Source organism: Candida oxycetoniae (assembly GCF_023343755.2).
Source record: "Candida oxycetoniae strain CBS 10844 chromosome Unknown scaffold34, whole genome shotgun sequence".
NCBI lineage: Eukaryota > Fungi > Ascomycota > Pichiomycetes > Serinales > Debaryomycetaceae > Lodderomyces > Lodderomyces oxycetoniae.
In genome coordinates this window covers 24,923-46,394 of record NW_026055490.1, presented here as the reverse complement: position 1 = coordinate 46,394, position 21,472 = coordinate 24,923, and the positions used below count along the sequence as shown (strand labels likewise).

General features: G+C 38.7%; 11 protein-coding genes across 11 annotated transcripts; 7 read left to right on the top strand and 4 right to left on the bottom strand. All coding sequences in view use genetic code 12, as the record gives it.

Moving 5' to 3' along the window:
- Positions 1-805: 805 nt before the first annotated feature.
- Positions 806-2,284, top strand: ARO8 (bifunctional 2-aminoadipate transaminase/aromatic-amino-acid:2-oxoglutarate transaminase; the record flags this gene model as incomplete). The annotated part of the gene is made up of 1 exon (XM_049326259.1): positions 806-2,284. One exon carries the CDS (start codon positions 806-808, stop codon positions 2,282-2,284), a length of 1,479 nt encoding a protein of 492 aa, XP_049178125.1.
- A 532-nt stretch (positions 2,285-2,816) lies between these two features.
- On the top strand, positions 2,817-5,648 carry HIR1 (Hir1p; the record flags this gene model as incomplete). Its single annotated transcript, XM_049326258.1, has 1 exon — positions 2,817-5,648. The coding sequence occupies one exon, from the start codon at positions 2,817-2,819 to the stop codon at positions 5,646-5,648; it is 2,832 nt and encodes a 943-aa protein (XP_049178124.1).
- Positions 5,649-5,693: 45 nt separating this feature from the next.
- On the bottom strand, positions 5,694-6,380 carry KGF56_004782 (GET complex subunit; the record flags this gene model as incomplete). The annotated part of the gene is made up of 1 exon (XM_049326255.1): positions 5,694-6,380. The coding sequence occupies one exon, from the start codon at positions 6,378-6,380 to the stop codon at positions 5,694-5,696; it is 687 nt and encodes a 228-aa protein (XP_049178123.1).
- Positions 6,381-7,707: 1,327 nt separating this feature from the next.
- CKB1 (casein kinase 2 regulatory subunit) lies at positions 7,708-8,763 on the top strand (the record flags this gene model as incomplete). Its single annotated transcript, XM_049326254.1, has 1 exon — positions 7,708-8,763. One exon carries the CDS (start codon positions 7,708-7,710, stop codon positions 8,761-8,763), a length of 1,056 nt encoding a protein of 351 aa, XP_049178122.1.
- Positions 8,764-8,823: 60 nt separating this feature from the next.
- KGF56_004780 (J-type chaperone) lies at positions 8,824-9,501 on the bottom strand (the record flags this gene model as incomplete). Its single annotated transcript, XM_049326253.1, has 1 exon — positions 8,824-9,501. One exon carries the CDS (start codon positions 9,499-9,501, stop codon positions 8,824-8,826), a length of 678 nt encoding a protein of 225 aa, XP_049178121.1.
- Positions 9,502-9,674: 173 nt separating this feature from the next.
- Positions 9,675-10,388, top strand: KGF56_004779 (U2-type spliceosomal complex subunit; the record flags this gene model as incomplete). Its single annotated transcript, XM_049326252.1, has 1 exon — positions 9,675-10,388. The coding sequence occupies one exon, from the start codon at positions 9,675-9,677 to the stop codon at positions 10,386-10,388; it is 714 nt and encodes a 237-aa protein (XP_049178120.1).
- Positions 10,389-10,801: 413 nt separating this feature from the next.
- On the top strand, positions 10,802-11,557 carry KGF56_004778 (uncharacterized protein; the record flags this gene model as incomplete). Its single annotated transcript, XM_049326251.1, has 1 exon — positions 10,802-11,557. The coding sequence occupies one exon, from the start codon at positions 10,802-10,804 to the stop codon at positions 11,555-11,557; it is 756 nt and encodes a 251-aa protein (XP_049178119.1).
- A 222-nt stretch (positions 11,558-11,779) lies between these two features.
- On the top strand, positions 11,780-13,027 carry MUQ1 (ethanolamine-phosphate cytidylyltransferase; the record flags this gene model as incomplete). The annotated part of the gene is made up of 2 exons (XM_049326250.1): positions 11,780-11,852; positions 11,955-13,027. 2 exons carry the CDS (start codon positions 11,780-11,782, stop codon positions 13,025-13,027), a joined length of 1,146 nt encoding a protein of 381 aa, XP_049178118.1.
- Positions 13,028-13,837: 810 nt separating this feature from the next.
- Positions 13,838-14,926, top strand: YIM1 (Yim1p; the record flags this gene model as incomplete). Its single annotated transcript, XM_049326249.1, has 1 exon — positions 13,838-14,926. One exon carries the CDS (start codon positions 13,838-13,840, stop codon positions 14,924-14,926), a length of 1,089 nt encoding a protein of 362 aa, XP_049178117.1.
- Positions 14,927-15,015: 89 nt separating this feature from the next.
- KGF56_004775 (protein kinase) lies at positions 15,016-17,817 on the bottom strand (the record flags this gene model as incomplete). The annotated part of the gene is made up of 2 exons (XM_049326248.1): positions 15,016-15,819; positions 15,973-17,817. The coding sequence occupies 2 exons, from the start codon at positions 17,815-17,817 to the stop codon at positions 15,016-15,018; spliced, it is 2,649 nt and encodes an 882-aa protein (XP_049178116.1).
- Positions 17,818-18,847: 1,030 nt separating this feature from the next.
- Positions 18,848-21,397, bottom strand: STE11 (mitogen-activated protein kinase kinase kinase; the record flags this gene model as incomplete). Its single annotated transcript, XM_049326247.1, has 1 exon — positions 18,848-21,397. One exon carries the CDS (start codon positions 21,395-21,397, stop codon positions 18,848-18,850), a length of 2,550 nt encoding a protein of 849 aa, XP_049178115.1.
- Positions 21,398-21,472: the final 75 nt, after the last annotated feature.

Here is a 21,472-nt window from a genome sequence, read left to right as displayed (position 1 = left end):
CATAACGCATATGACTTATAAGTCTAACCATTACACAGCTCAAAGCTCATTTACATTCTTTGCTTTACTTTCGGTTCAGCATTACAGGGAGAGAATTCCCTGGATCCCTGGATCCACCTCAAGGATTTCTTTGCGCTCATTGCTTCGCTTAGCGGGAAAAAAAAAAATAAATAAATAAATAAATAAATAAAAAAAAAAAAACAGTGGCATTTTCTATCACGTGAACCTAGTCACGTGTTATAAAGCTAATACGAATAAATTGTTACATTCGACACGACCGATCTTTCTTTTTCCCATTAAGCGGTAAGCGGTAAACTCCGCACACATATATACCAAAAAGAGGTGACAATAACGTATACCCAGGATTTCTCCATAAAAAGATACTTCAACGTAGTTCTTTTATGCGTGTAGTTGCCCTTATACACACAGACCGGTGCCATGCTGGAGATTCCAAAGTTGCGCCGTATTGTATTTCTTGCATTATTTCTTTCTTTCTTTCAAACCTTCCTTCCTTTCTTCTTTCCTTTTTTTGGCCCGTGCCAAAATTTTTCACTTTTCTTATCCGCCTATAGCCTTTTTTTCTTTGTTCTAACCCCAAATTCTTTAATTCCATTATTACTAATTTTCAAGGAAATTCATTTGAGTCATTATAACTGAGTGATTCATAGAGGTGTATAGGGTGTATATATATATTGTAGTAATCAATATCAAGGTGGTAATTTAGATAGGTACTTATTCCCACAACAGTACACAGTATTGAAAAGAAACTTTGCTTTGCTTGAAGGGAAAAAACTGATTAACAAATATGACTCAAGGAAATATTTACAAGTCCAAGGATTTGACACACTTGTTGTCATCTGAGGCCAAATCTAGGCAAAACTCGCCATTAAAAGAAGCATTCAGGTATTTCAAATTACCAGGTATGACCTTTTTAGGAGGCGGATTACCATTATCTGATTATTTCCCATTTGATAAAATTTCTGCTGATATTCCAAAACCACCATTTACAAAAGGTATTGGTGCTCCATTGACAGAGGAGACCAAAACAACAATTGAAGTTTACAAAAAGGCTGGTGAGAATAAAGCCAATGAAATTGAGTTGGCAAGATCCTTGCAGTATGGATATACAGAGGGACAGCCCGAATTAGTTGCATTTTTGAAAGAACACACTGAAATGATTCATAAGGTACCCTATGAGGATTGGGATGTGATTGCTTCAGTGGGAAACACCGAGTCGTGGGACTCTACTTTGAGGACTTTTTGTTCTAGAGGTGATACAGTTTTAGTTGAGGAGTATACTTTTTCTTCTGCTTTGGAAACTGCAAATGGGCAAGGTGTTAATACTGTGCCTGTAGCCATGGATGAATACGGTATCATCCCTCGTGCTTTGGAAACATTGATGGCCCAATGGAAAGGAAACAAACCTAAATTGTTATACACAATCCCAACTGGTCAAAATCCAACAGGGTCCTCTTTGAGTGGCGAAAGGAGGCAAGAGATTTATGACATTGCTTGTAAATACGATTTTATTATTGTTGAAGACGAGCCATACTATTTCTTACAAATGGAATCATATACAGAAGATAAGTCCAAGAGAGAGGGAAAGCATGTTCATGGACATGAAGAGTTCATCAAGGCATTGGTTCCATCGTTTGTTTCTATGGATAAGGAAGGTAGAGTAATTAGATTGGACTCTTTCTCCAAAGTTTTGGCACCTGGTACAAGAATCGGTTGGATCGTGGGACAAGCCAAATTATTAGAAAGATATGTTCGTTTACACGAAGTTTCTATACAATGTCCATCTGGTTTGGCACAAAGTGTAACCAATTCCTTGTTGTATAACTGGGGACAATCAGGATACTTGGACTGGCTTATTGGACTTAGAGCAGAGTACACACACAAGAGAGATGTTGCAATCGACTCATTGAAAGAGTATTTCCCAAAGGAAGTATGTTCCTATGTTCCACCGGTGGCTGGTATGTTTTTCACAGTTAGCATTGATGCTTCCAAACACCCAAGATTCAAAGAGTTGGGAGAAGATCCAATAAAGGTGGAATCCTTGATCTTCGAACAGGGCACAAAACAAGGAACTTTAATGATTCCTGGTTCTTGGTTCAAGAGTGAAGGACAATCTACACCACCTCAAAAGAATTTACCTCAAAACCCAACTCAAAGAAGTCATATTTTCTTTAGAGGCACCTATGCTGCTGTGCCTTTAGACCAATTGGTCTTTGGATTGGAAAAATTTGGTAAAGCTATCAAGATTGAATTTGGATTATCATGATACTTCATCTCTTTTTTGTAAAGGAACTACTTAGATGTGATATATACAAAGTATATAATAACCAAGTAAAGCAATCTAACAGCAGAGCGACACTATCGAGCAGAGCGAGATAGCAGAGCACCACTTTGTAGACACAATCACCACTTTGTAGACACTATCTCGCTCTGCTCGATAGTGTTTATTCAACGGTTTGCAAAATCTCCGAAATGAAAAATGAATCTTGGCGTGCGGAAAATTTGAAGTTGTATAGAAAAATTTATCTAGTAACCAGTTTTAAAAGAATAAAAGTGTTTACCCTTGTGGGTTTGGTAAAATGCAGATATTGAAGATACCATGGCTAGGTCATAGGAGTATGTGTTTCGAGATATTTGGGTACACTGTGTTTTATCTTTACTAACCAATTGCAGCGGAGAATAAAAATATCGAATGCTATTCAGTCACTATCAACAGTGCAGGTTCTAGGCTCGCTTCAGGTGGTCTTGATGGGTACATCAAAATATGGGACACCAACACCATCAACCTGTTTTTCAAGATGCTGGATAAACCGTATACAAAGTCCAAGAAAAGCTCTTCATCTACAACGCCTGCTGCTACCGCTGCTGCTGCTGCTGCTTCTTTATCCCCAACATCAGCGCTTTTGGACGCTGAGCAAACACCAGATTTACCAGATAAATCTCTCCGGCGACCTTTATGTTCAATGTCGAGGCATAACGGAGTAGTCACGTCACTAAAGTTCTCGCCCGATGGACGTTGGTTGGCTAGTGGGTCCGATGATAAAATCGTTTTGATTTGGGAAAAGGATAATGATCAAAGACCCAAGTCTTTTGGTGTGGAGCAAGAGGACCTTGAGCATTGGACAGTGCGGAAGAGACTTGTTGCTCACGACAACGATATCCAGGATATTTGCTGGTCGCCAGATGGGAATTTGCTAGTCACTGTAGGGCTCGATAGGTCGATTATTATATGGAATGCACTCACTTTTGAAAGAATAAAAAGATATGATATACATCAATCAATGGTCAAGGGGATAGTATTTGATCCCGCTAATAAATTTTTTGCCACAGCTTCAGACGATCGAACCGTTCGGATATTCAGATATTACAAGAAATTGAACGAGTACAACAAGTATGAATTTCAAATGGAACATGTTGTGGTGGATCCATTTAAAAAATCGCCATTAACTTCGTATTTCAGGAGGATGAGCTGGTCTCCAGATGGCCAACATATTGCCGTTCCCAATGCAACAAACGGACCTGTGCCCTCAGTAGCAATAATAAATAGAGGTAACTGGGGCTCGGATGTATCTTTGATTGGCCACGAAGCTCCCGTTGAAGTGTGCTCTTTTTCTCCGAGTCTATTTCAAGTGGGATCAACCTCAAACAAAGAAGAACAAGAACCGAAATTTCAGACTGTTTTGGCCACGGGTGGGCAAGATAGAACTTTGGCTGTTTGGTCTACTTACAATTCAAAACCAATAGTTGTATGTCTGGACATTGTATACAACTCAATTACAGATATTTGTTGGGCTCCAGATGGCGAAACGCTCTATTTTAGTTGCCTAGATGGTTCAATTACTTGTGTTCGTTTTGACAAGGGTGAATTGGGATTTGTTGTTAGTACTGACTTGATTGATAAACAATTGAATAGGTATGGAACTGATCGTGAGTCTACAATATTACCAGAGAGTGTTGAGCAGTTGTTATTGGAGGAGAAATCAAGAGATACCAGAGCTCTTGCGATACGACAAATGATGCCTGTCAATAAATCACCAAAGAAACCGGTGGATAAAAAAGTAGAAGCTACCTCCGTTTTACTGCCTAGTCAAACATTGGTTCCCGCAAAAACTATTGATACAGCAAGACTTCGAAAACAAGCAATCACCATAACAAAATCGGGTAAGAAAAGAGTTGCTCCATTATTAGTTTCATCTTCGTCTTCTTCAACTCCAATTTCTGCTGTTCCGTTATCAACTGGAAACTTTGAACCTAGTATTGCAACATCGAAAAAGTACAAGCGCACCATAAACTCCAAATTATCTTATCCAAATTATACTCTCAGCAAGTTGGGGTTACAGACAGCAGTATGTGGTATTAAGAAAAGAGATACGGACACAACTATATCAGCACCTGCAGAGGAAGAAGTTAACGATTACGATGATATGGGAGGTGCAAACACACTACCAGATGAAGCCAATACTGCTCAATTATCAGAAGCCGCATTAAGAAGGTTGAAGAATCGACAGAAACGAAAATGGCTAGAGTCTAAGTATCCAAGCTCATTTAAGGAAATATCGCATTTACCTGAGAATTTATTTAGTAATGTTGCTTTACAAAATGTTGAAATTGGGAAGATTTACAAAGCATATGCTAATAATAAAGATATTCTGGGAGAAATATCAACAAGCTCGGCGATTGATTTTGATGAAGATTTGCTATTTTCGGTTGTTTTCCAAAAAACTCTGTATAAGCAAAGGACGGCGGCAGCGCTGGTGGAGGTGACTGAGGTGGCTGAGGGGGCTGAGGGGGCTGCAGCGGCGGCGCCGATTCCCATACTGATGGAAGAAGGTCAGGATAACTTAATTACCACCACTATTGAGATTCGGAATGGAAAACCGTGGCATGAAGATGATCCTGAACAAGAGGATCGAGATTTTGATGACCCTACAAAAGTGATTGTTTATGATAATGATCAAGAAAAGAGAAGATTTGTTTTGTTTTTCCCCTTTAGAATACAGCTGGTGTTGCCTATTGTGGAAGATAATCTGTTGAAGTACTATGTACTCTGCTCATTTAATGGGAGCATACAAATCATATCTGCTAGCACGGGGAGGTATATTTTACCAGCGATTGAATTGCATGAAAATGTAGTCTTTTTGAAATATGGCAATGGCCATCTATTAGTCTTGACGAGTTCCGGGTTGTTTTACGGTTGGAATTTGAAAACAATGAAAATTTACTTGAACAAAGTGGCAATTGCCAATGTTCTTAATAACCTTGTGGAGATTAATGAACTGCTGAAACATGGTGTAATTTCCCCAACAGTTAAAGCAGTCGATATTAATCTCCATGATGGTACTCCCTATGTGATGACAGATGTTAGCAATGACATATATGGGTACTCGTTAGATCTCAATTCCTGGATCAAAGTGATTGACTCATGGTACTTTAATGTCGACGAATCTATTCCACACCAGTCTAATAAAAACAAGGCATTAGGTAGAGTTTTGATACAACTGAAACTCAATTATAAAAAGGATGCATTGTTGGGTAACATATATACCTACAAATTTAGCACTAATCAAAGTAAAAAATTGCAGGATGTTATGATCATGAAGAGTAAAGAAATGATGGAAATGATTCAGTGAAAGAAAAATGCATATATATGTATTAGTATATATCACATAATCCTCTTATATCATCTTATTTTTTTCTTCTTCTTCTCCTCCTCCTCCTCCTCCTCCTCCTCTCTCCTTCAATTCTTCAACATTTTTCTCCTCGATATTTTCCTTTGGTTTAACGGGTTTAGCAACGCTGGGTTCAAATGGGAAAGTGATCAATACTAACAAATTGCTCAATACTGAGTTTGCGACAAATATCCAACAAGTTAGCCCAATAGTACCGGTTTTGAAAAACGGCAAGGCCAAGGCCCATTCAAGATAATACGGTAATATCCCCTTTCTCAAGTAAAACAAAGGAACTTTCCTACAAAAAATTCTCAAAATCCAAATGGGCAAAGTAACCATCAAGGTTATCAACAAATTAGTCAATTGATCAACACGAGTTTTTTCACCACTAATCGTTTCATTCAATTGTTGCGCTTCCAACTTCAATTTATCCAAACTACGGTTCAATTTGGTCCATTTGGCATACTCGTCCAGGGCACTAGTGAGCTTCTGCTGTCTTGACAACTGTCTAATCTCCAATTGCACCGAGTTGTACTGCTTTATAGATTTGCTCTGAGATAGATAATTTATATAGAGATGCCATATAAAGTTTCTTATTCTGGCCTTGCCTATAAGAGATATAAGCTTTTGAAAAAATAGAATAAGAAAGCTTGAAGCTATAATAGTGTATGGGTCTATATCAAGCACAAACATATCCTCAATCACTTGTCAACAACTAGTACCTATAGAAATCACCAGCCAGATTTACAAAACTAATCTAATGTCTAATACTTCAACTAAAAGCTTCTTTTTAATTTCTTTGATTGGCGCTTAATTTTTTTTTTTCATAGATGACGTCACGTGACTGAACACTATTGAGCCAAGGGAGATAGTGGTGCAGTACTGACTAACTACATCGACACTAGCGACACGATCGAGCAAATGAGCTGATTGCCACCGATACTAGCAACACGATCGAGCAAATGCGCTGATCGCCACCGATACTAGCCACACGATCGAGCGAATACGCTGATTGCAACCGATACTAGCGACACGATCGAGCAAATGCGCTGATTGCCACCTACACTAGCGATTTTAATTTCGAGTTAAATTGTTTATTCTTCTCATTAATAAAACCATCAACATTCTCATTTTTTTATTAAATTATGTCACGTGGCTTGTAATATCTCATTTTTCACACCAAGAACTAGTTTTGTAGAGATAAAGGTGATTTGTGGCACGTGACTTGTTCGACCAGAGGGAAATAGTGGGCAACACTAGAAAGCACTAGCTGCCAGCATACAATTGCAAAAGAGTGTATATGTAGTATATGTAGTACTCCATTATCGAGCGAAGCAAAATAGTGTACTGGCAGCTAGTGTAGTGGCAGCTAATTTACACCAATAGCTCGCTTCGCTCGGTGGTATTGGTGGCAGCTAGTGTGCTCCACTATCTCGCTTCGCTCGATAGTGTCGCTTGATAGTGTCGCACAAAAAAACAAATTTTTTACGACACTGTCAATTGCCCGAAAAGTAAAACGAGCAAAAGGTGAAGCGATGGGGCCATTAATTCCCCTTAACCTTCATTTACCATACAACTCTAGGTTGAAGTCTACTGGTTGTGAGTCTATTTTGGCCCTACTTCCACGTCCTAAGACGACTTAATCACTTAGGTAGAACTTGCAACTCTCGATACTTAGTCACGTGTCGGTTAAAAGCATAGATAGAATAGATCTTGTAATTGAGCCTCATATTTAAAGGCTTACTTTCCTATAGCTGTTTTTTTCCCTTTGATTAAACGAGTAAAAGCAGAGGATTGAAATTTGGCAAAGGGCCTATTGACACTATCGAATAGAGCGAGATAGCGGAGCACACTGACTAGCTTGTTACCCGATTAGAAAGGACACATTTTGACTAGCTTGTTACTTGACACACTGATTTGATTAGAGAAGGCCCATTTGATTAGACAGTTACTCTGGCCATTTGATTAAACAATTGTTCAGGCCATTTCACAGTATCATTTTTTTCCCGCTGCACTAACGATGCCCAGCGATCCCGAGGATGATTATATACCTTGGATACAACAATTTTGTCAATTGTTTGGCCATGACTATTTTGTACAGGTATCACAGGAATTCATTGAGGACGATTTTAATTTAACAGGTTTGTCGCTGCAGGTGCCGTTTTATAGAGAAGCATTATACACAATACTAGATTATCAAGTTGAGACGGCCGAAGATCACAATACGTCGACCACCAACACAACAACAACAACAACAACAACAACAACAACTGCAACAGCAACAACAACAACAACAACTGCCGCTGCCGCTGCCGCCGCTAATGCCAATAAGAACCCAGCAAACAATAATATGGCCAATAACCACAACGACACGCGAGGTGGCGGAAATGGCAAGTCCAAGTCATCGAATACTGCCAATTCCGAATTGCCCAATCAGGCATTATTAGCACATCTGGCAGAGCTATTATACGGCTTGATTCATGCCCGTTATATAGTATCTAAACAAGGGTTAACCGCCATGGCATCAAAGTTTGAGAAAAACGATTTTGGCTCGTGTCCAAGATATTTTTGTGATGGAATGCATTTAATCCCCGTGGGGTCAACAGATATCCCTGGCCAGGAAACAGTTCGATTATATTGTCCATGTTGCAATGACATATATATTCCTTCAAGCTCGAGGTATTTGAATATCGATGGTGCCTATTTCGGTACAACGTTTCCCGGGTTATTAGTCAAGATGTTCCCAGAAATTGAAAATCAATGTAGAATTAGAATAAATAAATTTAGTCAAAACGATTTCGGATTGAAGTTATTTGGATTCAAGATTAATGAATTGAGCTCAACTGGACCAAGAATGAAATGGTTGAGAATGCATCCAAAGACATCTGAAGAGAAAAAGGAATATGATTTTTGTGAGTATACTGTACCCAAATTGACATATGATGATGAGGAGGAGGAGAAGGAGGATAAAGAAGAAGATGGTGATGATGATGATGACGAAGAGGACGAAGATGAAATGGATGAGGACGAAGAAAATGATAATGATGATGATGATAAAACAATGGCAAGTGAATAATAAACTATTCCCGAAGCAGATGATGGAACTAATACACTACTATCTTCTGCTTCATCACCCTCAGTGGGTCAAGTGTACCGGTTTACCGGGTTCCCAATCCTTTATTCCATTCTGTATATTTACCCAATATTTCAACTTTATAGCATCCATGATCAATTCATCCCAATTAATATCATCAACGTTTTTTTTACTCAACTCTTTATCTATTTTTTCCTCTGCTTGTTCTATTCGCTCACTGTTCTCAGCTTCTAATCCTTCCAATTCGTTTTCCAATTCAGCTAGTTCCAATTGTTCGTGTGCTTCCATCACCTGCATCAACATTTCCTTATACTGCGCAGAATTCTCCGTCCTTTCAGTTTGATATTTACGAATCATTTCCTTTGATACAGAATCATTAGTGATGTCTTTACCGTGTAAGTTCTGGATTAAATGAGCTAGTCTTAGGTAAGGGTTCTTCAAAGTTGTGAATGCTTTATTTATATTCAGCGATTTCAAAGTGTCCTGTGAAATATCCGGATGATGAGAGCTTTGCAAAGCACGGTATTCTCTACGAAGCAGCTTATCGTTGATCTTAAATGGATCTCGAGGTGGACCTCCGTTGGGGAACGTACGAGGGAATAATTTGAAAAACGATTCAGATGATGAACTGGTTTCCGTGGCAAAGAAGCGCGTACCATGTCTCTGATTCAAGACTGCTCGACAACTAATAATTATCCTACTCCTTATTAACAATCTCATTGTGGCAAACCTTTCTTCTGTCTTCCTTCCTTTACCAGCTTTGTTTGAGGTTTCAACAAGCTTAACTAAAGGAAAATTGATAGAGCGGAAAATTACTCCAAACTTGAAAAATTCCTTTTCCGGTTTGGTCATCGCACCAAGTCATAGTACATTGATCTGCCGCCACCACCACAATGTTCAAAAAGAGAGTGCTAAAGGATACAAATGTAGGAACAAAGAGGAAATCACTGGCTAAATACGAAGACCTTATCGGGGATGAATCGCTGTCCTCCAACAATACGGCTTTTAAAAAGAGAGCAAAGTTAGGCTACACAAACACATCGTCAACAACAACATCTACAACAACATCTACAAGAATAAAATCTACGCAAGAAGAGCTTGACATCGATCCACTGCCGTCCCATGATAAAGCTACAACCCTACTTATTCAGAAATCCTCCTCCTCTTCCTCACTAAAGCCTATAGCGGAAAATATCAAAATCACAACCATAACCGATTTTCAACCTGATGTATGTAAAGATTTCCAACAAACTGGATACTGCGGGTATGGAGACACTTGCAAATTTTTACATACAAGGGAAGAATCCAAGCAGAAGAAACCAATTAAAAAGGATTGGGAGGATATAGTAACTGAAAAGAGCCTATCTAGGAAAAACACTAAAAAACTACAACTGCAACTACAACCATTCAAATGTGTTATTTGCAAAAAAGATTACCAAAATCCAATAAAGACACAGTGTAAACATTTATTCTGTCAGTCTTGTTTCTTGAATCGCTATAAGAAACAGAAGAAACTGGGGTGCTTTATATGTAGTAAAGATGTGGATGGTATTATGATACCTGTGCTGAAGAATGAATTGGATAAGTTGATCAATGGCACTAGCTGACTCAACACTATCGAGCAGAGCGAGATGGTGGAGCACACTGCGTTGTTGCTAGTACTTTACTGAAATTAGTTAGTCCCTTACTGTAAGCTAGTCCTTTACTAAACTACTCTTGAAGAGGTAAATTTGATTTGTCTGGGGTAAACTTGTTGTACATTTGGTATCGGCTATAAACGGCTATAAGAATTTTCCAGCCGAAGCCTGCTCTAAAACTTTTTAATTTCTCATTCTGTCAGACTGAGGCAAGCATATCTATTGTAAATAGTTGATCGTAAATAGTTGATTGTCTTTACCCCTCTCTTCAGCCCCATTCCAGCTGTTAAAGCCACTCCAAGGTTGTGAAAGGGGCCCTTTTTCTTATTAGTATCTTCTTTTTCTTTCTTTCCTTCTTTCTTTCTTTCTGTGCCAGTACCAAAATGTCCAACATACAAGGTCAATTGGAAAGCATACCTGGCTATGGATTGGCTATGGATAAATTTAACGAGTATGCAGAAGAACATTGGAACGGTAAAACAAACCCATACTATGATGAATCGGGAAAGAAAGTAAAACTCCCTCCTGATATAACTACTAAACAAGAACAAAAAGCATGGAAGAGGATACAAAGTCAAGCATGGCAACACGATAAATGTTTATTTGGATCATGTGGTGTAGGGATGGATTGTGGTGTAGGTCTTGTGCCCTTTGTTGTGTTGTTCTTCCCCGTTTTGGGTCCGTTGGTGATGTATGCGTTACATTCTAGATTAATAGAGATTGCAAATAAAGATTTTCACCTACCCAATAAACTTATAGCTCAAATGCAGGCTAATATAGGGATGGATTTATTGATTACTTTTCCGCCCGTGATTGGTAGTTTTTTTGGTTGGTTACATGGTTGTTCCACTAGAAATGCTGGTTTGATATATGTCTATATTGTCAAAATGGCTAAGGAGAGAGCTGCCGAGGGCGGGGGTGCTAAATATGCTGGGAGAGGAACTGCGGGAACATACAGAGAAGGACAGTATTTTGGTGATCTACAGCCGCAGCTGCAGCGACAACTACAACAGCAACTGACAAGTCCATTGTATCAACTACAACAGATGCAACCTGCGTACACTCAACTGAGAGGGTTCAAGAGATCTAATCAAAATACTATTGTAGTTGATCAGCAACAACAATCAGGGTTTATGTAGAGAAACCGGTATATAATTGGAACAATAACAATCATAACCAAAGTGATTCTTGCCATATTGAACAAGCCTTTCAATCTCATCTCTAATAAATTAAGTTGAGCCGAATTTGGTGTCGTGCCCCGGAAAAACAAAAAATGGAAAAATAAGGAATATGGAAAATCATTAATTCTGGTAATGTGAAGCAAAGATTGAGCCCCCATTACATTGAACTTTCCCTTGACCATGTTTGAAAAACCAGAAGGAATTGAAAACTGTCGGATCTGGATTGACGGGTGTTTTGATTTTGCCCATCATGGTATGTTCTAAAACACATTGCTAATGTACAAAATCCCAAATCTTGTTTATATGTAACATAGATTTTGTACTTTTACTTGGTTTTACTAACGTCTTTTGTTAGGACACGCAGGAGCAATGTTGCAAGCACGGCAATTGGGTAAAGAGCTCTATGTTGGAGTTCACTCTGATGAGGAGATACTCGCTAATAAAGGGCCCACGGTTATGACGCTAGAAGAACGATTAACCGCCGTTGATGCGTGTAAATGGTCAACTAGGGCGATTGCCAATGCGCCGTATGTCACTGATCCCAAAGTTATGGACGAATATGACTGTAAATATGTTGTCCATGGAGATGATATAACCACCGATGCTAATGGGGAAGATTGTTACCAATTGGTTAAGGATTTGGGTCGCTTTGTTGTAGTTGAAAGAACCCCAAATATATCTACTACGGATTTAGTAGGACGGATGTTGTTGATGTCAAAGAATCACCATTATCCTGATTTGAACAAAAATTGGAAGAAATTGTTAACTGAGGGGAATTTGGATAGATTTAGAAAATACGCCACGGATGAAACTGGGTTGAATTTGGGATCTATAGTCTGGTTGAACACTGTTGATGGATTAAATGTTATAGTAGAGCCTAAAAGGGGAGAATTTGATGCAAACCAGAAACTAGTTTATATTGATGGTGGGTTTGACTTGTTTCACCCAGGTCATATAGAAGCCTTAAAAACCGCTTATCAAAAAGCAAGAGAATTTAGTGGTAAAGTTATAGTTGGCATCCATGATGATTTAACAGTTAATCAATACAAGGGGTTAAATTATCCAATCATGAACATTTTTGAAAGGTCATTATGTGTGTTGCAGTGTGGCTATGTTGATGGAATAGTATTAAATGCACCCTATATACCAACCATGGACTTTTTATCAAAACTAGGAAATGTCATAAAAGTGTATCATGGACCTACCGAAATTGACGCAGATGAAGTATACAATAAGGTTAAGCAAGAGTTTGAATTTTTACCAAAACATAAATACGATAATATTAATACCGAAGTTATTGTGAATAGAGTGTTGAAGAATAAAGCTGCTTATGAAGAGAGACAAAAAAAGAAAGGTTGGAAGGCGAATATAGAAAAAGTTTTGGAAGCTAATGAGAGAAACCTTAGAGAAAAGTCGCGAGCAGGATAATCGTCAAGTTAACATCAACAACAACAACAACAACAACAACAACAACAACAATAACAACAATAATAACAGTAAAAGAATGGATGTTATATAAAGCACTTTTTTTTCTTTTTTTTTTCTTTTTTTTTTTTAATTTTTCAATAAGGCGGCTAATAATAATTGAACCCTCTAATTGGTAAGAGATTGACGAACAAAGTTGTAAATGTGAATTTCAAGATTGTAGAAGAATCTTTTGCAATTACATAGGGTCAAATATCGCATTAGCATGGCTACAAGGAAAAGGCTCTTTTGCTGTTCCACTATCGAGCAGAGCGAAAAGCGACACTATTGAGCAGGGCGAGAAGCGACACTATCGAGCAGAGCGAGATAGTGTTGTAACAAGCTACTAGGCGAGATAGTGTTGTAACAAGCTACTAGGCGAGATGGTGTTGTAACAAGCTATTAGGCGAGATAGTGTCGCTTTTCACTCTGCTCTTTTGCCTGTAAGTTGCGGATAATCGGTTTTAACCAAATCTGGCATATTTTTGTTACCATTGGTATTACTCAGCAAGTTTCCTTTAGCAATTTTCCTTCAGGAATTTTTTTTTCCAGCAATTTTCCATCAGCGATTTTCCATCAGCAATATTTTACCAACAAGGAATTTCATTATTAGCATTCTGTAGTTTAAGGCAAAAATAATTGCTTTGTTATCCGTACACTAATGTAACCTCCTTTCGCAAGACTCTTTTCTACAATTGTATATAAATACAGCCTAAAATATTTTCTTACTCTTGGTTTCTCTAGTTCTACACCAGTATTTGCATAATTAGGACAATGACATCGTTCAAGTCAGATACCATTACTTATAAAGCTTATGCTTACCAGAATGGAAACTATCCCATTGAGATTGTTGATGAGACCATCAAGTTGGTTAAGGGACCCGGACCCTCAGACGAGTTTGTTGCGCCACCAGGGAAAATCCTTTTGAAGATCAACTATGCCGCATTGAATCCCGTGGATTATAAGTTGTACCACATGAAGCCATCATTCTTGCGTTTCTACAACAATAAGCAAGGTTTTGGTAGGGATTTTAGTGGTGAGGTATTGTCAATTGGGGCAAATACAAGTACACAAGTAAAAGTTGGCGATTTCGTCGAAGGTATTTACACTCCTGTATTAGATAAAGGGTCATGTGCTCAGTACTTGTTGCTCGATCCTAAGGTATCGCCAATTACCACAAAACCTAGTAATATTGATCTTGTGCAAGCATCTGCATGGCCATTGGTTTTGGGAACTGCGATGCAATTGAGTAAAGGATTGCAATACAAGGACAGTAAAGTATTGGTTTTGGGTGCAGGAACCTCTGTCGGTAGGTATGTTGTGCAATTGGCTAGAATTGGAGGAGCACGCGAGGTTGTCACAACAAACTCGGCAAGGGCAGAGAGCTTGATAAGAGAATTGGGCGCAACTGAGCAGATTGATTATAGAAAACACCCCAACTTTTTGAACCCGGTGTTGGAAAGTGTCAAGACAAGTGGGGAATTCAACTACATTATTGATTGTTGGGGTGGTGCACAACTATTCCCTGAAATCGATAACATTTTGGTAAAAGGAGGCGAATACCGTACAATTGTTGGAGACACTCCGGGCCATGGGTTGGGTGCTGTGTTTGGAACTATCAAATCTGCCTTGAGAACTATCGTTTCGAAATTGGGACTCCTCGATTATTTGTACCAATTTGCATTCTTGAAAAATACGGATAATTGGATAGATAATGCAAGAGATCTTATAGAGGAGGGAAAAGTAAAGATATTTGTTGATCACATTTATCCCTTTGAACAGCTAAAGGAAGCTGTGGAACGATTAGTGAGCGGGAAAGCAGAGGGGAAGGTTATTTTGGAAGTTGCAAAACCAGAGAATTGAAAATATAAATATATATATATATATATATACTATCATCAGACACCACTCTTTATTTTTTATTTTTACTTCTTCTTCGTTTTTTTATTGTACTAATGAGTGTTATTAAGAGCTTCATAAATCATCCGCATGTCCCATCGCTTGGTAATGTTTGTTTCAAGGCAACCAACCACAATATCATACAACACTTTATATCTTGTTCTATCTGTGTAATTTCTCCACTCTATTTGCAATTCGTTCAACTGCTTTTGTCTAGACAAGTCCACCATTGAAGGAGACAGAAGAATCAATGATGCCGGAATATCATCGTTGCTTTCCAGAGCAGATTTGAGCTTTGAATCTTTCAAGATCCATTCCATCAAACAAGCCTTTTTTAGATCATCTTTATTGTATTGACCAGCAGTGATCATTGCTCTTAATCGGGGTTCGTAATGATGTTGAAATGGTAACCTTCCAACACACATGGCATAAAGCATGATCCCCAAAGCCCAAACATCTGCCAGAGGACCCAATGGTGGTGGGCAAGGTTGGAGCAATTCCGGTGACGCATAAGGTAACGATCCGATGTGCGAATGTGGTAACTCCGAATCAATGCCGCTGACACGTTTTTCTTTGCGTAGATAATTTTTACTAAATTCAAAAAACGATGCAGATGATGGCGACTGTGGCACAGATGCCAATGGACTCAAGTGGACAGACTGGACAGATGGTCCGTGATTTTTGAATAAGCTTGAAATGCCAATTCGAGAGTCGTCTCTAATGCAAAAGTCCAATTGTTTACTGCTAGTTGTCTCTCCTCCAGTATAAGGTTTTCGAATCTCGGTATTGGTCGACTTGCTTCTCAATATTTCTTCACTTTCTGTTATCAAGTGGTTGTCATTATATTTCATTGAAGACTTGCGGCTGAGGCGAGTGCTAAAAATCCTGGACATACCAAAATCACATAGAATCATCTTGTATCTATCATGATCATCATGGTTAAGAAGAAGAAGAAGAAGAAGAAGAAGAAGAAGAAGAAGAAGAAGAAGAAGAAGAATTTCTACCAAAACATTTTCTAGCTTTAAGTCTCCATGTACGATTCCTTTCTCCTCATGCATATAGAGAAGAGCGTCTACAATTTGCATAGCACAATAAATAACTTGCTCTAGTCTCCTTCGCTGTTTTCCAATCAGAAACTCAATTTTGCCAGTGCTTTCATAAACTCCAGTATTGTACTGACCCCATTCCGAAACAAGCTCAAAAACAGTGCCTCCATTAATCCTGTTCATTACACAAAAGATGGTATCTTCTGTTTCCAAATAATCGATAAGCGGAAGTATGTTTGGGTGATTCAATTGTTTCCATATCTGTATTTCTTTCTTGAACACTTCGAGAATTTTTGGAAAATGACGATTTTCCGCACCAGTCTCCCGTGGACTACTTTTGCAGCCTGGTCTCGTGTCCGTATCTCGACAGGACTTTACGATTTTCATAGCTTTGATACATCCATTAGGACCAGTACATTCTCGAATTGTACCCCAGGCTCCAAACCCTATTATTTTTCCCAATTCGTAACCTAAAACAATGGCGCCCTTTTCATCCACGTTATGTTTTGGTTTTATTTCCGGAGCTTTTCTCACATCTGTTGTCGATGTCCTTGCAAGAAGACGACCTGCCAAAGTATTAGAACTACTTGCACGCAGTCTTCGAGTAAGGCTTCCCTCGTGCGAATCAGTTATACTTCCGTTTTTTGGGGTCTTGCTCGAACCAAACGAGTTGCCCCAATAGTTTTTTGCAAATAATGAAAATTGTGAATAGTCAATGCTCTCAGAAAATGCGTGCACCCATTTCTTTCTTTGTGAATAAGGTAATTCACTAAAGTTTGCTGGTAAACTGTTTAATATCATCTCATAATCAACCTCGCTTATTTTAGAGTCAACAACAGATGGCCTTAGTTTCTTAGATTTTATGGAGGAAGACATTAAGCCTGCTTGTAATGTTTTGCGTTTACTGATATCCGATGGCGACGGTGGTGTCATTTCAATATCGGCTTTAGACAAGCTTCCTTGTGGCGTTAGATCTTCTTCGCATCGATTCTGGACACCTTCCTCGTTCTGCTCTGAACGCCTAGTTTTTATATAATCGTGTAGCTTTGTATATGAGAACTTAGAGGGGTGTTGAGAACTCGGCCGTATTGGTTGTGGGGCTACTTGGGCATGCAAAAGGTTTAAATCTAGATAGGAAACATTGTTGCTATGTGGTGTGTTTGAGCTGGTGCTGTGATTGCTTGAAGTGGGGATCCTCGACAAGTTCAAATCTTGAGTGCTCGCATTATTATTCCACCTGTAAACTATATCACCAAAGTCTAGTCCTGGAATATATTCATCTTCCAAACCTTGGGAGTAGGTTAGTCCTACATCGATATTGCTATTGTGCGATCGCGAGTATAGTTTTCCCAGGACGGAATCTTCCATATGTGGAGTATTGTTAAAGAATTGAGTTGCCGAATGTCTTGGACCACTCCTCTCGTGTCTAATTGTTTGAGGCCGAATTTTTCCATCTTCGTGTATTCTATGACCAGTTTCCAGATCAAAGTTATTCTTCTCTGTTTCCGAATATCTTCTAGGGCGTCTAATGTCATTATAAGCAACCGAGGCAACCGAGATATCGGTTTGATTACTAGCATCTTTTTGCAAAATTGGGATATTGCGCCGTAGTTTCAGCTGACCCTGATGAGCATTTGTACCTTCTTTCTCCTTCTCCTTCTCCTTCTCCGACTCAAATCGAAAAGTCGAGTCTCCCCTTGTTATGCGCGAGGAAACTTGGTTTTGATAATCATTTGGAATCTGAAAATTAGACTCGTCCAATAAGTTGACTGTAGAAACCTTGGGACGTGATTTCAAAGGTATCTCCATTTATCACATAAAGTAAAAACCAACCTCTTCTCTTTCTCTAACTGAGACAAACCAAAAGAAAAAAAAAAAAATATAAATAAAAATAAAGCGGACCAAAGCTTTCCCAAAATGTGAGTGTTGAAATAATACCAAGCAATATGAAGTTGACCAGGCAGATATTGAAAGAATCGGGTTGTACCTATTCTTAATTGGTAAAAGTGAAAAGTGCAATTTCTCTAATTATAGGATCCGGTACTTATTCTTTAATTATAGGGTCTGGACTTATTCTCTAATTATAGGATCTGGTACTTATTCTCTAAGTGATGGTACATTACAAAAGAGAGAGAGAGATGGATAAGTCAGAACGGGGTTATTTAATTGTCTGAGGGGGGGGGGAGTAGGGGGTTTTAAAGAATCATCTTTATTTTTCGTTTTTGGTCCAAGAGAAAAAATGAAACCTTAATCTTCATGGTGCAATGTAACGTAACGTAGTTTGTAGTTTAAGTCCCACATAATTAGGTTGAAAAAACAATAAGAAAAAAAAAGATGACATAGGAAAATAATAGGGAAGGATATTGTTTTCTGAAGGGTTGACTGCGATCAAGTTGACTGAGATTGGTCTTGACTGCGATTGTGTTGACTGAGATTGGTCTTGACTGCGATTGTGTTGACTGAGATTGGTCTTGACTGCGATTGTGTTGACTGAGATTGGTCTTGACTGCGATTGTGTTGACTGAGATTGGTCTTGACTGCGATTGTGTTGACTGAGATTGGTCTTGACTGCGATTAAGTTGACTGCGATCGGTAGTCAGTGGTGCTCCACTATCGAGCGAAGCGAGATAGTATTGTTAGTCAGTGCTGCTCCACTATCTCGCTTCGCTCGATAGTTTGCTCGATAGTTTGCTCGATAGTTTGCTCGATAGTTTGCTCGATAGTTTGCTCGATAGTGTCATAGAAAGTAACCATTAAAACTATATCCTATATATCGACTCTCTTATAGCTTTAATTTGTTTGCATAGATTCTTATATACCAATAGTACTACTCCCCTTTCTACTGTTTTGACATAATCAACGGATTCAAAAATTGATCAGGTAATAACTCAACTGCATTAGGCCTCTTTTCGAAATTTAATTCAAACGTCTTTTTCAAAAATGCTTTTGCTTCCATAGTGCACCATTCAGGTATCTCCGGCGACACGTGGTTCCCAATCTTGAAAAGAGCCTGCATTTGACTAAGGCCAGGGAAAGGGTGTCTTCCAGTAAACATTTCTACAATAACACAACCAACAGACCAAATATCGGCTTTTTTCGTGTATGTAGTTTGCTTAACAACTTCGGGAGCCATCCAAAACACAGAGCCCTGCAACGATGCCCTCTTACCTGTCTTTTTAAAATCGTCATCTTCCTCGTTAATAGTACTCACTTTCTTAGAAATACCAAAGTCTCCAATCTTTACAGTTCCTTTGATATCAATCAAAATATTGGCACCCTTGATGTCCCTATGAATTATATCTTCGCCATGCAAATAACTCAAACCAATCAATACTTGCCGAATAAAGTTTCTAATTAACGGTTCCTCAAATGGCCCATACGAATTCAACATACTTTGTACCGATCCACCAGGAATGTACTCCAAGAATATATTTAAATACTGGTCATCTATCGAGCTTCCAAAGTATCTAACTATATTTTCATGATTCAACTCTTTCAAAAATGTCATTTCTCTTTGTTGCTCAGCCATAATTTTCTGCAAAGGGTCACTCGAAGACGATGACGACGACAACGATTGCTTCTGCTTCTGCTTCTGCTGCTCTTGCTGCTGCTGCTGCTGCTGCCCAAAAGCACTCCTTTTTTGCATTCCATGCTCTTCAGTTTGGTGCTGCTGTTGTGACGACTGCGTTGACTGCAGATTTGGCCTCAAAGGAATCTGTTTCACAACCATTAACTCACCTGTGTAAGGATTCATGCCAAGATAAACTGTTCCAAAACTTCCAGAACCAATTTTTGCTCCTTTCAACCAATTCTCAGGTACACGGTTCTCCGTGTCGCTAGCTAATAAACCTGATTCTGAGGCAACATATTCGTTATATTCATCCTCTTCACCTTCGGAATCATCACTAGTATTCATCAATTCAATGGTAGAGTGTCTATTGTTGATAGGATTGTCGCTGTAGTTTGTAGAAATCGATATCCGATGAATTGCTTTACTACTACTACCACCACCACCACCACCACCACCGCTAAAGCTCCTTAAACTTGCGTCAAGGTTCGGAGCTGCTGAATTTGTGTGGGATTGTGCCAACATGGGTGGCGATAATCCAATATTTAAACCTTGATTATTGAAGCTAGTAGAAGGCTTGTTGAACATATTCAAAGTATCTCTTGAGTTTACGGCTTCGTCAATGGATGTGATATTATTCATTACAATATCTCCAACCGTCTTTTGCCCCTGACGTATTCCTCCGGTAATCTGTTCCGCGGAGGATATACTCAAAGTTCTTTGCGAAGGAATTCCAGTTGAATTGCTCATAATTGAAGCTCTTTTATGAACGGCAACAGAGCTTGATGAAAATGCTCCTAGAGGTAAATTAAAGCGTCTACTTAATCTCACACTGTGTCGTACGGAATTTCGTACAGTCTTTTCAAGATCACTTTGTCTGGTATCTGGAAAATACTCGGCCAAGTTTGACGAGATCAATTCACTAGGCGGTCGCTGGCCAAAAAAGTTTCGTAAAGTTGACTTTTGCAATCTTCTTTCTCTTTCTTTGTATTGTTTCGATGGACTATTACTTTCCCCTAGTGCATTGCTGTGGCTCACACCTTTGGAGTATTTATCCATAATCATCCTAGAAGTCTCTATCGCGGCTTGTGTGGGGGTTTCATCTTTTGGAACCAATATTATCCTATGTTTTTCCAATCGTTCCGGTGAATAACAAATTGTCACCAACTCAACGTCATATAACATTATCACTGAAGGCTCATATCGTTCATAATAGTTTCTATTTTCGTCGTGAGAGGAATGTATATATGTGTCGAATTGAGCTTCTTGCGTCTTGAATCCCAATTTCTTTGCAACTTTGCGCTTGATTGCCTGCGCGTTGAAACAACCTGCCACATTGACTCTCTTTATGCTTCCATCATGTAAAATAAAAGTTATATTCTTGTTTGTGTCCTTAACAGGAGCTGAATTTTGTTGTGCTAAGTTCGCCTGGCTAACATCTTTATAACTCAGCTGTAGTGCAAAAGTCCCGTCACTTGGAGTATACCGATTTAATTCACCAGAACTACTTGCGCCTACTTGAGAACTCATTTCAAGGTGCAATTTTTGGTATAACTCATTTATATCAATACATTTTTCCAAGTGTTGGGTTTTTAGTTCGCTTATAGCGATTTCTAACCTTAGTCGATCTCCAACCTTTGAAACACCCAATTCTTTCAAACCAAACGAGTCCAACGCGGGTAAAAGATCAAAAGTAATCCCGTTTTCCACAAACTTCGATAACAAATGTTGGCAATTCGACTTCGCCAACCAAGCTTTCAAGTCCTTGTACTCATTTTTATTACTCAGTTGAACCGATTCTACCTCAACTTCATTCGACATAATATATACCCTTCTTTTTTTTTTTTTTTTTTTTTTTTTTTTTTTTTTTTTTTTTTTTTTTTTTTTTTTTTTATT